The 16,311-nt window shown below is 31.4% G+C and overlaps 2 protein-coding genes across 2 annotated transcripts; both read left to right on the top strand.

The window, feature by feature from the left end:
- The first annotated feature begins 1,392 nt into the window (after positions 1–1,392).
- Positions 1,393–2,703, top strand: LOC114414485 (glycine-rich RNA-binding protein 2-like). The gene is made up of 2 exons (XM_028378762.1): positions 1,393–1,608; positions 1,867–2,703. The coding sequence occupies exons 1-2, from the start codon at positions 1,495–1,497 to the stop codon at positions 2,302–2,304; spliced, it is 552 nt and encodes a 183-aa protein (XP_028234563.1). The 5' UTR covers positions 1,393–1,494; the 3' UTR covers positions 2,305–2,703.
- A 5,098-nt stretch (positions 2,704–7,801) lies between these two features.
- LOC114414484 (3-ketoacyl-CoA synthase 4-like) lies at positions 7,802–9,590 on the top strand. The gene has a single exon (XM_028378760.1). It carries the CDS (start codon positions 7,882–7,884, stop codon positions 9,214–9,216), a length of 1,335 nt encoding a protein of 444 aa, XP_028234561.1. The 5' UTR covers positions 7,802–7,881; the 3' UTR covers positions 9,217–9,590.
- Positions 9,591–16,311: the final 6,721 nt, after the last annotated feature.

Raw genomic sequence — 16,311 nt, 5'->3', positions numbered from 1 at the left:
AAGCGATTATAAATAAGCAAAAAAATCTTTAAAATGAAAATTCAAAAATTTAAAAACTAAAAAGATTTGAGCCACATGTTTTGTGGCGATTAATCATAATTATTATCTTTCTTTTTTGTTATAAATCAAGATAACCTTTATGAGAGACAACCTTGTTTAAATTAAATATAAATATTGTAAGTAATAAAAATTATCTTTTGGGTATTTAACATGATTGACTCAAATTTAAAATTAATAATTAGACTTAAATAATCATGTGCTAGTTGACCTATGTGCACAATAATTTATAACTGATATTTTAATATGTATATCATATTCTATAAAAAAAATATGTATCATATAAGATAAATATTTATTTCATATAATTAAAATTTTATAATAAATAATTTTTTTAATATATAGACTATGTTATAATTAAATTCATAATATATAAAAATTTATATTATGATATAAAGTTATTTATAAATCATAAATTTAGTCACGATTCCTGTTCCTTTTATTTTGTCTTACCACCTGTATTATTTGATTATTTTTCCAGCATTTTGGTTTTTTAGCGAGTAATGGGTATGGATTCTTATATATTTGACTTAAGGATCTTAACTACCTTAGTGGTAGACATTTCATTTATGAGGAAGATGTTATTCTAACTCTCTCACCTATCTGAGTCATTTGTTACTAAATTTTAAAAATATATTTTTTAACAAAAGTGTGATTTTATTGTACATATCTACAACAAAAAGATACTCATGTTATAATGTATGGGATGGAAAATAAATATATGCAATAGAAATGTGAATGCATTACACACATGTTCAATGTGTTATGAATTTAAAATTTAAATAAATTAAAATAAAATCAAGGAATTAAACATTTATTAATGAAAATAAAATTAAATGTTGAAAGCATATAAATCATGTATATTAATAAAAAACTTAAAAAATATTTTTAATTGAAATATTTTTTTGAGCTTTATAACAATTAACAAGAAAGTAAATTCAATAACTTTTTGTTGGTCAACACAAATTCAACAACTTAACATGATTTGATGTAAAAAAAACACTAAACATGATTATTCTAAGCCTGAAATAGGGTGTGGAAGCTTGAGAAATCACAATGATAAAGTCGAAAGTTTGAACAGCAGGGCAGAACAAAAGAAATGGTTTTCGAAAGCAGGGACACAACTGTACTTGCGCCTGTAAGATATTTTCTATGAACAAACAAAGTCAGATATTTTAGAAGTCCTTTTCATTTATTTATTTATTTAGATACGTACAAAATACGCGAGTTGGACGTTCCTTAAAAAATTAAAGAGCAATTTAATACATACATATTCTATCAATAAATGCAAATGAATAAGTAAGCAAGTGGATTTTGTTTTCAAGAGTTTGAGTTTGAGTTGCGTGGTGGAGGTTAACCCTAGTTAAGACATTGGACGCTATATAAGAAGGCGGGAAGGGGTAGCCATTATTCTTCGTGCTATTTTCCTTTGTTTCTATGGCTTCTGCAGAAGTAGAGTTCCGATGCTTTGTTGGTGGGCTTGCTTGGGCCACCGACCACGATGCTCTCGAGAAAGCCTTCTCTCAATTTGGCGAAATCGTCGAATCGAAGGTCCGTTAGTCGCAGGGATTGGATCGGATTTGGATTCTCTCATCCCTTCTGATCTGTTTTGCGTTACTTGATCTATGATACTTGTGTTGCTTGATCTATAATGATTCTTTTATTACTCACACCAATCGGTACGTTCATCTTCATCTTTGATTCAAAGGCGAAGATCGATCGGTTCTAATTATTCTGTTTTTTTCTTCTTCTGAATTTCGTGATTCCGTTCCCGATCTGATGCAATTCTATGCTTTTTTGTGTGTTCAGGTCATCAACGATCGTGAAACTGGAAGATCCAGAGGGTTTGGATTTGTGACCTTCGCCACAGAGCAGGCGATGAGAGACGCAATTGAAGGAATGAACGGCCAGAACCTCGACGGTCGTAATATAACCGTGAACGAGGCTCAATCCCGTGGAAAAGGTGGCGGCGGCGGTGGCGGCGGCGGTTACGGAGGAGGTGGTGGTGGTTACGGTGGCGGCGGAGGTTACAGCCGCGGTGGAGGAGGATATGGTGGCGGAGGAGGCCGCCGTGAAGGTGGTTATAACCGCAACGGTGGTGGAGGAGGATATGGTGGCGGTGGCGGCGGATATGGAGGTGGTGGAGGTTATGGTGGCGGTGGGAGAGACCGTGGATATGGTGGTGATGGTGGGTCCCGCTACTCGAGAGGAGGCGGTGGTTCGGATGGAGGAAGCTGGAGGAATTAAGATTACGTGAATTTTTAGGTTTTTAGTGGGTGAAAAAATGGGGGGAGGTTGTGTTGTATCCTCCCCTTGCCTTGATATTAATTGTGATAATTTTAGGTTTGGAATATGCGTTGTGGTTTGAGCATCTGTTACTGTTATGGTTGGGTTTTTGACATCTGATAATGAATCTGTGTACTGGAAGGATTACTGGGTCTTGGTCATCCAGATTGAAATACCTGAAAATCCTTGCTACCTATACATCTCAATCTGCTTTGCAGCTTGGTTAGAAGACGATAAGTCCCAAACAAGTGTTCAATGTTCTTTTCTTACCAATTCTATATCAAAATTGTATTAAAAAACCAATATTGTACTCGAGTGAATTTGCTAACTCAAAATAAAATGACCACAAATTTCAGGGGATATATTGGGCAAGACATCTGCAAAACAGGTTTTATTTGAATTGTATTGCTCGAGTCTTATGAGAAGCATAAAGGACATACGATTAACAATTGAATCAAGGAATAACTCAAAGTGCGTGTGCCTCAAACAAACAAAAAAAAACTCAAAAGTGCGTGATTTTCTTGTTAACAATTACAAATATCTTCCCCATGCCCATTGTCATAATAATCTATGCACTGGAGGGCTTGTCTACCGGCGGTTACAATATGTTATACTTGGGCACTGGATTTAAAATTATTATCAAAATAATTAATTTTTCTAGTCCTTAATATAAAAAAATATTTATTTATTTATTTTCTAAAACATTTTATAATTTTTATAAAGATTTATTTTTTCATTATTTAACATTATTAAATACTCTAAGTATCTAGAAGCACAGTGATACAAAATGTCTTCAGTTTTTAATATTTCATATCATTTATTAATTGTTAACAAGAATAAAATTACTAATTTACTTATATTTTGATTGGTACGTGTAATTTTGTTGTAATTCATCAATTTTATTCAATTAACTGAGCTGCTAGATCTATTTGTATATATAATATTTCAGATTTTTTTTCATCTTTTATTTGTTTTGAAAACCTATAATAAACACCTGAAAAACTAACCGAAGTTGCTTTTTTAAGAACTTATTCTCTTGCAAAGAAAAAATTGTAACAAATTGACCCATTTTATCTCATAAAAAGTAAAATAAAAAAAAAACTAATTTTCTCTTACTTTCACGTCTCATTTAAATGTTTAAATTTGATGAACTTTTTAACATGAACCTTACGATCATTGTATAACTTTTTTGTTTAAGAATAATTTTATAACCTTAAATTATCCTAAATGACCAATTATTTAAGTGAAAATATGAAAAAATTGGGGATTCTATATATTGAAAAAGTGATAAAAGTACACAGATACTTACCAATGTTTTTAAAAGTATTAATTATTAATTTATTTCCTAAATTATTTTAAAAGATTCAATTTAATTTTCAAATTTTTTAAAATAAGAGATTAATAAGTTCATGTTGTTAGAAATGTGAATTTTAGAGGCTACTTGTTTACAAATAATGATATTCTTTAAACGTTATTATATTTAGGTAAAATTATATTTTTTTCCTCCTAATTATTTCTAATTTTAATTTTAGTCATTTTTAAACTTATTCACTAATTTAATCTTTCAATTATATGCAATCCGATCACACATGACACAACGTTTCTTTATCATAATTAACGTTAAATTTAGACTTAAGAACTTATGTATTGAAGGGATTAAATTTATGAATAAATTTAAAAAAAGACTAAAAATTGAAATTTGCAAACCACCAATGAATAAAAAGTGTAATTTTACCTTATATTTATTATTATTATTTAACAAACAAAACAAATTGTGATATCTCATTTCTTCTTTTTCTTCACTCTCCCTTGATACTCCGCTTTGGCCCCCTGCACCAACGCCGACGCTCCAACGCTATCCTTCACCAACCACTCCAACTCTATCACCACCACCTTAAGTCCTTAACCCACTCAAACAGCAACGTTGAATAGGGTCTCTAATCTCCACCTCTCTTTTTATTCTCTTTACTTTTGCTTTATATTCTTCCTCTCTGGTCACTGTTCTTATCGGTTCCATTTGGGCTATGATTCGAGCACCGACCACAATACAGCGATGTGAGCGGTGGAAAAGGCGCAAGGAACCTGTGTGTGTATTTTATAAAGTGCCGCACAAGTTGTTGCCCATAAGCAACATTGAACAACTTATGAAAATAGACTCATAAGTCATAAGATCTCATGAATCAAGGATACCATATTTTTATAAACTCATCCTAACAATATTATAAGTACTCAATCAACATATTAATTATGTCATTGTGCGTATTGCTTTGCATAACCCCAATTTTTCTAACTTCAAATTTGGACATCCATTAGAGTCTTTGATAACATGACTAATTTCTTATTGTATTTAAGCTAAAGTGAAGCTGTATTTGTAAGTCATTCTAAACTTCTTGCATAGTATTGACTGTGCAAGTTTAATTTTGATTTCCGACAGTCGTGGAAGACTATATTCTGAGAGCACATATGCTGGAATTTATTATTATATATTATCTAAATTGCAATAACATTCTAAATTATAAGAAGTATTTGTTCATGAATTTGATAATATTTTCAGAAATAATATTCTTAATTCATGAGAAAAAAATTTTAATTTAATTTAATTTAAAAATAAAAATGTTAATTAAATAAATAAAATTGAATAAAAAAGAAAAAAAATATTTTAAACATTCTCATGAGTAGGTAAGATTCACATTTCTTTACACGAGAATTATAAGATAAAAAAGCATGTATAATATGAATTCGTGAGAATAAATTATGTCTTGTGTTATTTTTTTTTATTATCTTCTAATAAACATGGAAAAAATATTCTCATATTTATATTCCTCATAATTTAATAAGATTTCGTGAAATAAATGCTTTATAAATAATAAAGTGACATGTGAATTATTATTATTTCAGAAACATAGTGCGATTTTTAAAAATATAATTTTTTTAATTACTTGAGCTAGTGAAAAACAATAAAACAAATGATATTGTAATATATCAAAACAAGGAAAAAAGGCATCTTGAGTGGTATGACCTACAGTACATAATTGGCTGGCAGGAGCCGGCGAATAAAATAAAAAAAATGAAAGAAATTGATAAAAGAGGTTTAAATATTTTTTTTCCTGAGAATGGGCGAAAGCCCAAAAATCAAACAAGCTAACTCATGCATCCCTCATGACGTGCAATTATTCTAAAGCTTCACCACGGAAAGTGTAAACTAACTGATAAAATAATTATTTCAGTTAGTTTAATTTTCATATATTTTGGGTGTAAATATTCTTATATTAATTTTCAATTTAATTTATTATTAAAATAATTACTTCATTTAGTCCTTAGTACAAAACAGCATATAAAATAAATTATTATTTTTTATGATTATAATTTTTAAAGTAGTTAATTTTGTCATTATTTATCTAAGTAATTAGTATTTTCTTATTTCCAACACTGCAAAATGTTTTTTCACTTTAATATTTTCACATCACTCCATAACAAGTTAATAATTATTAATAAGAATAAATTTTGTACAATAAGTATTCTTAACTAAAATGAAAATCTAGATAACTTAAATCTAAGTGAAAATAATAAATAAAAATTATTAAAAAGTAAATATAAAAAAATTAGATTTATATTGAAAAATAATTTCTAATCTAAAACATTAAAAAATATTAATATAATAAAGAATAATAAAAAAGTACTATGTTGAGAAAATAGGTGCACATATAAAATTTTAGGTAAAATTATAAATTTGGTCCTCCAGTTTATTTCCTGTTCCAGATTTGGTCCCTCCAGTAATTTAATTCATGAATTGAGTTCTTTTATTTTGTAAAATCGTGCAATGTTAATTGTCCAGACCACCATTGGACGTTGACCATTACAAATGAATGTTGTATGTCATGTGACACGTTCTTATTGAATGATGACTGTCACGTGTCATGTTCTGATTGGTCAATGAAAATAATAATGTATTTCATCTTTCATGGAGTTGATATCTAATCAAAATATGACACGTAAACAAGAACGTGACAGTCAATATCCCTAACGATTAACTTCCAATTGTGATTTGGAGGATTAACATTACACAATTTTATAGAATAAGAAGATCCAATTGGTAAATTAAATTAATGAGGATCAAATCCAAAATTAAAGATAAATTCAGGATAAAAATATAATTTTACCAAAATTCAATAAGAGTTAAGCAGACGCTCCTATTTATGAACTTTGTTTGGTGGGGCTAATTAATGGCAATCATTCAGTTTATCCCAGATTTACATATGATCAATTAAAATTATTTGGGCAAAAGGGAGGAAAAAGTTTACCATTATGATAACGATGATTTTGGTATTTGTTTTTTTTAGAGAAAGATGATGATTTTGGTCTAAAATATTTAAATCAGTAACAATTTAGTTTTTAAAAGAACAAAATTTTTAATTTGCTTATTGACTATATATAAAACTTAATAATTACGTGATGCGGTTAACTTTGGCGTGATTATTTTATTTATCATAAAGTTCAGAAATTAATTTATTATTAAATTATAAATTAAAATGTAATTGTGACAATTTTTTTGTTAGGAACTAAATAAAAAATATTATTTTTTATAAATTAAATAATCATCGATTTACAGGTTCAAAGATTAAAAGAATCAATTATTTACAATTATAAAATTAATTTAATTATTAAAAATAAATATTTAAAAATTAAAAGGAGAACAACAAAAGAGATCGTAAAACAAAGATTTAAGGGTCAAATCTCTATACAAACATTTTAAAAACTATGGCTATTTGGCTTGATAAAAAAAAAAAGGCATTTACCCTTTGTGATAAAATCATGAGTGCTGCCGCTGAAGTCTTCTATTGTGATAATTACCCACTTTGAAATCAACATCAACCACCAAAACATATATGTGTGTGCAGATGAACAATTTTTTTTAAGTGTTAAAAGCATAAGTTTTGTCCTTATAAAAAAAAACACAACTTTTGAATTTCTCAGTGACGTTTGTTTCAAATGTCAGAAAAATAAATATTATTTCCATAAACATGTTTGATTGATATTAGATAATTTTAGAAAATTATTTAATAAAAAAATAAAAAAATACAACAAAAGAATAAGTGAGAAAGAAGATAGTGGAAATGAGTAATTATTACAGGAAGTAACTTATATTCTTATGGAAATCTATTTTTTTTAAAAAAATTATGATAAATACGAGAATGTGATATTCTCGTGTTTACCTTCTAAGATAATTTGTGATACTTTGAAGCAATGCAACCTTAGATTTTGCCAATCTTTGTTTTTAGGAGCTAAATTGAATTGATTTAAGCTATATAATTCGAATTATAAGAATTTTAGAAAGGGTAAATTTAAGTAGGAATTTAAGGCAAACGAAGAAAATGGTAAAGTGTTAAAAGAAATAAAGATTTAAACTCATTATAAGTGAGTTTAAGAGTAAAGTAATTTGAGTGAAGCATTAGCTCGTAGTTGAGAGATTTGTAAAGTAATATTTCTAAGGAGTATTTAAGGATAATGAAGTGAGTGAAGAGAAGTGATGTCCGAAAAATGATTGTCCCTCTGATGATGATGATCCAGGTCCAATACAACCTCATGAGCCTCATCGCTTTCTCCGCTATCATCTTCTTGGGATCCACTCTCTACATCATGACCCGACCCACTTCCATCTTCCTCCTGGACTACTCCTGCTATCTCCCCCCTCAGCACCTCCGCGTCCGCTTCAACCAGTTCATGGACCACTCCACCCTCACCGGCGACTTCCTCCCCTCCTCCCTCCACTTCCAGCGCAAGATTCTCCTCCGCTCCGGCCTCGGCGAGGAAACCTACGTCCCCCAAGCCATGCACTCCATCCCCCCTCGCCCCTCCATTTCCGCCGCAAGGTTAGAAGCCGAGCAGGTCATGTTCGGCTCCCTCGACACCCTCTTCTCCAGCACCAACGTCAACCCCAAAGACATCGGCATCCTTGTCGTCAACTGCAGCCTCTTCAACCCCACCCCTTCCCTCTCCTCCATGATCGTCAACAAGTACAAGCTCCGCGGGAACGTCAAAAGCTTCAACCTTGGCGGCATGGGCTGCAGTGCCGGCGTCATCGCCGTTGATCTCGCAAAAGACATGCTTCAGGTTCACCCCAACACCTACGCCGTCGTCGTCAGCACCGAGAACATAACCCAGAATTGGTACTTCGGAAACAACAAGGCCATGCTCATACCCAATTGCCTTTTCCGCGTTGGTGGGGCCGCGATTCTTCTCTCCAACAAAAGCTCCGACAGAGCAAGAGCCAAATACAAGCTGGTGCATGTGGTTAGGACTCACAAGGGGGCAGATGACAAGGCGTTTAGGTGCGTGTACCAGGAACAAGACGAGGTCGGAAAAACCGGTGTTTCTTTGTCCAAGGATCTCATGGCTATTGCTGGTGGGGCTCTTATGACTAACATAACCACGTTGGGTCCCCTTGTCTTGCCTATAAGTGAGCAATTTCTGTTCTTTCTCACACTTGTGGTGAAGAAGCTTTTCAATGCCAAGATGAAGCCTTATATCCCTGATTTCAAGCTCGCCTTTGACCATTTCTGCATTCACGCTGGTGGGAGGGCTGTGATCGATGAGCTGGAGAAGAATCTGCAGCTTCGGCCGGAGCACGTGGAGGCTTCGAGGATGACGCTGCATAGGTTCGGGAACACTTCTTCGAGTTCGATTTGGTACGAGTTGGCTTACACGGAGGCAAAGGGGAGGATCAGAAAGGGGCACAGGGTTTGGCAGATTGCGTTTGGGAGTGGGTTTAAGTGTAACAGTGCGGTGTGGGAGGCGCTTAGACATGTAAACCCTTCACCCAACACTCCATGGGAAAACTGCATTCATAGGTACCCCGTTCACATTCATACATAATAATTACCACTATCGCTTTCAAGAGACTTCCATTCATCTCTAATTCATCGCCGTTTCTTTAATTGAATTAATTGGGTCAGTCAGGGAACCTCTTTAGAAAATCAGAGTCAATTATTCATTCTGTTTTCGTCGGTCACTTGAGCTTTGGACATGACTGTATTGTGAATTTGTGATTTGATTACATCATTTTTTTTTCATTCAAATTCTTCGGATTAGTGTTAATTTTTTTTTTTTTGGTGTGCAATTTTGTTTCTGGGTTCAAACAATGTAGCCAGATTAGCTCTCGTGTAACCATTTAGATTTGGCTAGACATTTGTTGGAACTTTGTTACCCCGAGAAATTAGCTTTTTGTTGTGCATAAAGCAGCGCATTAAGTGTGCAAAGAATAAGTCTTCAAACTGAATACAACATTTGTAGTACCAATTAAGCATATGGAAAGCAAGGAGGGCATAAAGAAAGTACTAACGGAGTATCTTATTCTTAATGCGTGTATTTAATGAGTCTCTGATGCATTCCAGTTTTAAAATGTTTGCTGTGTGAAATGGCACATGGTCAGCCGCGTTGCACGCCGCATCTTTTATTTTAGGTTAAAACTTAAAAGTTTAACCGAGCACTTTAATTATGTGCATCTTGGTTTATTTATTAGTATTTTTTTTTTTTACAAAAAAGATGTCTTTGCAAATATTCAAAAGAATCGTGCCATTTTAACTTCGCTCTGTATCTCTTCCTTCTTTCACTCGCATGGTAAATTCGTAAGTTTAAAATGTACCAAAAAAACACAAACCATTAATATAGATGGAAAATGAGTCTAACAGGGTGGGGGCAAAGAAACAGAATGTGTTTCCTATGCAAACAAACATTGCTAATATTCCAGCTCATTTTCTGTCCTGACACATGGTGTGTTTCTGGTACTCACCCAATGCATGTTTCTCTTGAATAAAATATTCCTCGTTGACCCCCCTCCCACTCCCACTCCCACTAACAGTTGTTTAACTAACTTCAGCCTCTTGTTAGCGAGAGGGAGACACCCATCCTTTTCTAAGCGCGTGTTTAACATGGCGTCACGTTTTCACCCTCTTTCACTCTGTTCATTTTCAGCGTCCAACTAAAAGTTGGCAAAAAAAATAATTTAAATACACACAAGTTTTTTTTATTTTTTTTTAACAAATAAGTTGGACTTTTGCCCCGCTTATTCATAATTATTTTTAACAAGCGGGATATATTTCTCTAAAAATGTGTTTTTCTATTTTTGATTCCGAGCAATTTTATTCCATTCAGAGAGTTCACTACTCATAACTCAAATGGATTAAAATTTCAATTTCAAAGAGAAAGTTGTTGAAATATTTTAAGAGGACCAAAATTCTATACAAGTAAATGTACGAAGACATAACCTATAATTTAATTATAGGAGGTCATGTTTTGTAGTAAACTATTTTTGTTTTAAGTATAAACATCTCAACACTTTTATCTTGTTTTCTATTTACAAAAATTGTATAAAAAATAACTAGATAGTATAATATTGTTTACTATTTTATATATAAATATTTTAAAAATGGAAAAATAATGCAATATTTTTATAAATAAAAACAAAAAAATTTCTCAAATCAAATGACTACTAATGCTTTAATTTTTTCGTTATAAAGGAAGATGAATTAGAAGACTAAAATATGTATTAGTATTTCGGAAAAGGTACGTAATTTTGGTTACCAGTAAAGTCAAAGAGCACCCTCTAATAAAGATGCATTTCCGAATGTCTTTGATATTGATATATATTTTTTTCCGTTCCGGTACAAATAGAATTGATCAGGCAAGTTTTTAATCTTGACCTAATTGGGCAATGGGCAGTGAGCACGCATTGATTAACTTAAGCTTCTAATACCGTGTTAGGAGTATACTTCGGCAGATATGGACGACGCTATTGGAGAAAACAATAGCTTGTACAATGCCATGTTTAAGTACTGGCAATATATTCAACCACCACCAAGCGGGTCAATATTATATTGCCTGTTTACTAGTGCTTCGATCTAATTTCCTTTCTTTCTTAGCTTTTGCAGACCAATCAAAACTCTACAGCTTGCAACTTATAAAGCAAGCAACAGAATGAACTGATCAAACGAAAGTCCATAAGAATACAATGACACTCATGAATCGAGGATGCTTAATAGAGCTTCCATTCTTTGTTAATACCAATAAAATATACTCTTTATTGAGGTTTGTCGTCGCGAACAGTTTATTTCTCTTATAACTCAATTTGGTTAGTTTAAAAAGTTATACAATCTCTAACACATACGAGTCAATGGTTAGTATAAACACAATTTCTACACACTTCTTACAACCTTCCTGATTTACGAATTTTTAAATAACAAGTGCATTTTATATAATTTTTTAATTTTTTTTATAGATCATGAATAAATCTTTGAGAATTTGAAAAAAAAACGTTTTTTTTATATTCATTTCCATTTTCACTTTTAATTTCAAAATTATTACCATGTTTTCAATGAATTTCTGTTTTTAAATATTTATATCAGAAACGAAGAAAGTATTATTAAAAAATAAAAAAAAAGAATTAAAATTAAGGTGGCAAATTTTTTGTAAGTAAAGGTGAAAACAGAAAATGTCAATAGAAAATGTTTAAGATGAGTACTTACATGAGTTATCGTCAAAAGGAGCGAAGTGGTTAGAGGTGGACCTTCTCAGATTATTCCCTCTAAACATTTTCTACCCCAGTGAAGAACTTGACACAATAATTTGGATGACCTAATAATTTCTGGTAGAGACAAGAGAAAAAACAGTTGTGATAACCTGTACGTGTTGTTGAAAGAGGAAAGGTAGTTGGTGTTGATTTGTAAATGGGAATGGGAACATGGCCGGACTCAATGTGCCTGAGATCCTCCAAGAGTATCTGACAGTGTCTCTTAACATCATCTTCTGATTTACCACCAACTGCTTTGGCTACATTGTACCAGCGCTCAGGGGTATCCTTATCATACTTTGCAAATTGCAAGTGCATTTTCAAACACCTTGTTCTGTTTTGGGGTCCAGCACGGATCATAAGGCTTTTGTTTGCTCAAAGTGCTTGAGGCCATTAGGAAGAAACAAGTTGGAAGGGATAGCTTGAGCATCAAAATGCTGTGGTCCTTCACCTATAAATCAATAAAATGACTTGAGGAATGAGGATTAATTAGTGGGTTGTATCTCACTCATAACTCAAGCGAATCCGAGTTGCCAAAAGTTTCTGCTTTGGAACCACGAAATGAACAAGGACAAGGTACAGCTACAAGCCAAAGACAGGCAAAGAGGGGAATCGGTTTCAAATGAATCTGGTTCCGGATTTCATATCTTTAATCTTTTCCCATGTTCTTCAGCTTTCTTTTCTTTCTGATTCTAAATAAAGTTGTTCCTCTTGATAGTTATGTTCTATATATCTTGATAGCATCGTCACATTATTCATTTATTCTACATAGTACATAGTATCAAGGAGGGCCATCGTTTTTGCTCTGAAGTTGAAAAAGAAAGAAATCGTAAATATCTGCAATTAATTAAGATGAATGAACGGAAGAAAACAAAAGAACTATAGAAAGGAGCATGTAGAACAAATTAACGAGCTGAATAAGAGTATATTCATATTGGTCAATTCACTTGCTGGGATTTTATGCTATATTTACTATAAAAAGCTGCTTCCGAATTCGTAATGTTAGGCAGAATATTTCATAAAATTTCTAACTCCTCAAAGTGAGGTGAAAGTGATTCTTTCCCCCCCAGAATGTAGGTAGGGCAAACTTTATCTTTACGGATAGGATAGGGGAAGATGATCGCCGATAACAACCTTATAAATTATTGTTTATTTAGCCTCGTATTGGTACATAATGAATCCATTAACATAAATTTTTGTATAAAAATAAAATAGCATGCAATGCAACTATATGAATTGTATGTGGTACATGACAGGATATAGCAAATTAGAGGATGAGGTGCCACAGATAAGTATCAATCAAATATCTAAAAGGGCTGGTCATCAGTCAGCGTTGGCGCCATCTGTTGAATTGGTAATTAAGTTTACAAGAAGGGTTCATGGAATAATTTACTCTGCCTCACCACAAAAATTAGAGAGTTATCTGGTAACCGATGACATAGAATAATTCATAAAAGAAAAGTACTCGTATAAAAATATTTTAGCAGCGTTTTAAGTTATAAAAACTAAAATAAAAATTTGAATAAATATAAGAATGAAATGAATAATTAAACCTTATTAATTTTAACTTTATTCTAAAAAAATTCATTTCTAAGTGATAGGTTGATCCAGTAGTGCAAGATTCAGCTATGCTCACAATGGTCTCTATCTCAATAGATTAAAAGATACCCTTGATTTCATTTCTATTTCTTTCTTTCATATCATGCTTCTTTTCTTTCTTTTTATATCTTTTTCAGTTTTTCATAATGTAAAAAAAAAATTGAGAATAAAATTACTTAAAAAAATCACATTAACTAATAACTTTCGTAGATTCTGTTCAAAAGGGGGTGCGATTTGGGCCGTGATCTATATAAGTCTAGCGCTCTTACACAGAGAAGGGACAGTTGCTTCCCGCATTTCCTGCATCTCCATATTTTTTTATTTGCACCTTATTATATTACGAAAACTCTGTAATATAATTTTATATTACGGACTGACTTTGTAATGCAATGAGATACAGAAAATTATATCATGGATTGACTTTTTCGTAATACAATGAGGTGTAGGAAGTAAAATATGGAGGTGGATGAAGTTTTACTTGGGAAAAGGAGTCTGAAGGATATAAAAAATAAATAAACAAATGAATTCCAAATCATCTTACTTGGTTTGAGTATTTTTTTTTTATCATTCTGAAAATAGAACAAACTACAAACGAAGGAAAATAGTTCCTGCAGCATCTGCTGCTGCATTATACTTGGTTTGAATATCACAAAGGTATCAATACTTTACATGATAGCAAAATATTAATGATACACTTTTTTTAACGTACTTCTTTTAATACAATATTTTTTTTGAGAATTTCATTAAATAATACATGAATTTTATTAAATAGTGATAAGATTGAAATCATTAGTGAAATTGTACATGAATCTCAAATTAATAAAAAATATTTTTGTTCTATATCATTATTATGCCCACTTCAACTTATATAATTAAACAAAACAAACATGTTGACTAAAAAATTATTAAACCTAAAACTTAAGCTTCCCCACTTCAATCCAATTCTCTTCATCACTCGAGAACTTTCTTGTCAGGAGCTTATATTGACAGGGGCGGAGCTATGTTGGGTTTAGACCCCAATTTTTTTAAAATTCTCTTTGTTTCATATTTAATTTTTTATATATAAATAAAAAGATAAAAAGCTTTATCAAAATTTATGAAATAGGATGACTAATATGATTAATTGTGTATTTTATTTTGTAAATAATTAACGTCACATGAAATTTTAAGTGGTTTTAATTTTAAAAAAAATCTTACAATGATAATAACAAAAAATAATTATTTGGTAAAAGAAACAAATATTATTAATAATATCTATATCAATGCTGATAAGAAAATACCTATATCTATAATGATGCATGTATTCAAAACAGAATTTAATATTTTAATATGATATAATACTTATTATTTTAATAAAAACTATTATTTAATTATTTAAATTAACAATATCTTTTCAAACTTTATTGCGTTAAAAAATATATTGAGGCCTTACAAAATGTGGGATCTTAGTAAAGTGTCTTAACGGCGTGAAGCAAGCTGGGCCTGGACTTACGTTGAGCCTATACTTAATTCATGGGCCATTTTTTAAAGTTAAATTTACTCAAATGTTGTTTAATATTGAGAAGAGCATGTTAGAAATGTTTGATTATAAAACTTTGACTAATAATTTTGTAGTCGATAAAAAAGAAAAATGAGAATTAGTGAATTATATCAAACAAAATTTTAAATATAAATTCTCCTAGAATATTAAAATTTGACCTGTGAGGAAATTTATGTCAATTCCAGTAGATAGTTGTTAAAATAAACAGCAAGCTATGCCATCGTTTGCTACAAGAGAGTCAATCGTGTATGAAGCAGAGCCAACATACGTTTGTAATGATGTAATTCTTACCAACTAGAATCATTGAAAGAAAAGAGTGAGACCTTTATTTGGGAAATTTTACCACAAATACTTACACGAGAAAAAAATAAAAATGGTAACTAAAAAAACAAGAAAAAATGATTTTTTCCCATAAATTAATATTAATTCATGTATAAAGTTAATTTTAGTTTATATAAAAAATGTTTTTTTATTTTATTTTATTTTCTTATAAATGCTTATGAAAAAGTTTAATGTAATTCTTTCATAGCCATGTGCCTTTAATTTCTTGATGGGCTTCTCATTTTGCTTTCCTAACATAGAGTTATGGTAGTTTACGATTACCTGCAGTTCGAAGTACCGGAAGTACTACGTGATTATCAAAATGTCAAAGTAGAAATCTATCTGCAGGCTATGTAAGACTTTGATGAGCAGTATCACCCTGAAAGGATAAATACACATTCAGATTACATTTCTTCTTCTTCAGAAATGAACCATATATAATTAATACTGACAATATCTGATGTATTTCTACCAATGGAGTGACATACAGATGTGTTATTTTATAGATATCACGGGTTACAACTGGCCATCAGAAAATAATATTGACTTTGCTTATACGAATTAATAGAGCATAATCATACCAATGAAGGACTTGCTCATCCCCATCACCCTTTATTATCAAAGTCAAAAGTTCACGTCTTTTCAATTGCACATATACCGTACCTTTTCTTCCTCAACAGTCTCCCCACCCCTCCCTGGCCCAAATAATTTTTTCCTCAATAGAATTCTACGTTAACTTACAAATCGTGGGCTAGAAGTATGCTTTTGAGGATGAAAAATGCATGTAACATAATATGAACGATATGTGATTACATGTCGCGATTAAATGACGACAAAGATTATTTTTAAAAGTTACAATTTTTTAAGGATGAATTGAAAACCAACAAATTTTTTAGAGGGTTAAAACTAATTAATTTTACTCGTATGTATACTGAATATATAT

This window comes from Glycine soja, chromosome 6, assembly GCF_004193775.1.
Source record: "Glycine soja cultivar W05 chromosome 6, ASM419377v2, whole genome shotgun sequence".
NCBI classification, from domain to species: domain Eukaryota; kingdom Viridiplantae; phylum Streptophyta; class Magnoliopsida; order Fabales; family Fabaceae; genus Glycine; species Glycine soja.
The sequence above is the reverse complement of the archived record's forward strand: the minus strand, read 5'-3'. Positions and strand labels throughout refer to the sequence as shown.